The 1,570-nt window shown below is 53.6% G+C and overlaps 1 protein-coding gene across 1 annotated transcript; it reads left to right on the forward strand.

Moving 5' to 3' along the window:
* Window positions 1–340: 340 nt before the first annotated feature.
* J4E87_008014 (uncharacterized protein) lies at window positions 341–1,249 on the forward strand (the record flags this gene model as incomplete). Its single annotated transcript, XM_049379607.1, has 1 exon — window positions 341–1,249. A coding segment is annotated over one exon (909 nt), but the record flags the coding sequence as incomplete, so codon positions are not given.
* Between the last annotated feature and the right edge of the window lie 321 nt (window positions 1,250–1,570).

Below are 1,570 nucleotides of genomic sequence, written 5' to 3' on the forward strand. Positions count from 1 at the left end.
GATCGCGGCTAGCATGCTGCCCGTGCCTGTTCTCCGGACTAGCCACGACGTTTGGCTCCGTCCCAAACAAGTCCACGCCGTGGCGACGATTAGTTCCATGGCGGACGGGCTTCGAAGTGGGCCTGGGCTGCGTGGACTAGGATGCAGCCATCTTATTTACTTGCGCATCCCCCAGGTCCCAAACTCCTTCTCTACCGCTCAGGAAAGACTTCGTCACCCACGTTCATTCGCTGAATAACTTCACTCTTTTAGGTGTTCAGCCGACATTCTTTCGATCGCTTCTTTCGAGTCTTTACCTTTGCGCCAAGTACTATACCGGTCCAACTCGACGATAATGCAGCTCATTACCCTCCTTTCGGCGGCCTCGGCCATGGTTGCGACCACTTCCGCGACCAACCTCAGAAGCGCTGTTAATCTGAACAAGGAATGCGACACCGCCAAGCCCTACGCACGCGTCATCAACCGTTGCGACTACGACGTTCACCTTTGGTCTGTTTACAAGGGTGATGGCTGCCCTGAAGATGGCATGGTCACGTTGAAGACTGGCGAGATCTACAATGAGAACTACACTCCTCCCAAGGACGACGTTGGTGTGTCCATTAAGATCTCGAAGACGAAAGAATGCAAAGGCGTCGACATTACCCAGTTGGAGTACTATCTGGAAACTTCTAAGCCCAACTTCCAATACAACTTCCTCGATGTTTCATATGTCGATTGTCTTGGTGGCGACTGCCCTGCAAGGAAGGACGGATACTACCTCAAGGCCGGTAGCCAGGACGGAATAAACATCGCCTCTTCTTCCAACACCTTCTGTCCTATCTTGGCTTGCCACGATGAGGCTTCTTGCGACCAGGTTTCTTACGTCCTTCCCGACGACGTTCAGACCAAGACCTGCCACCTCGACCAAAGCGTGGACTTCTACATGTGCGGTGGAGAGGCGCCCTCTGGCGACTACGGCTCGTCTCCTAGCGAGCCTGAGTCTTCTGCAGAGCCTTCCACCAGCTCCAGCAAGCTGGCAGAGTACTCCGCTGCCAAGCCTACTTCCTCCTCTGCTTCCTACGAAGACTCCTACACTGCCGACATCGAAGTGGCTGCTGCCGCTGTCACACCTGCGCCCGAGAAGCAGGACCCCAAGCCTTACCACAAGCTTACCAAGACTGTCTACGTCACCGCGGTCGAGTATGTCAACGCAAAGAGGCACGCTCACGCTCACGACCATGCCCGTCGTCACCAGCCTTTCCACGCATAAGCCACTCGAATACTTGTTTACTGTGGCATTGGTGCCTAAGGATTACTTGGTTCTACATTCTACCAGTCAATAATTCAGGATACCAATCTCGCATTATACCCAGGGGAGATCAGGAAGAGGAGATCAGGGTTGATATCACTCGAGTAATGCAAGAGGTAGACAGCGTCGCAGGCCCAATCTATTCATTTCTTCACTACGTTCTCGACGCGCACCTGTCTGCTTGATCTCGCCATCTTTGCTCTCGCCTCTCACCTTCCAAACTTCCTAAACGACACCATGGGTGCGGTACTTGGCTATTTTGGACGTTGGCGCCTGTGCTTT

This window comes from Alternaria ethzedia (assembly GCF_023757985.1).
Source record: "Alternaria ethzedia strain BMP 0044 chromosome Unknown scaffold_24, whole genome shotgun sequence".
Classification (NCBI taxonomy): Eukaryota; Fungi; Ascomycota; class Dothideomycetes; order Pleosporales; family Pleosporaceae; genus Alternaria; species Alternaria ethzedia.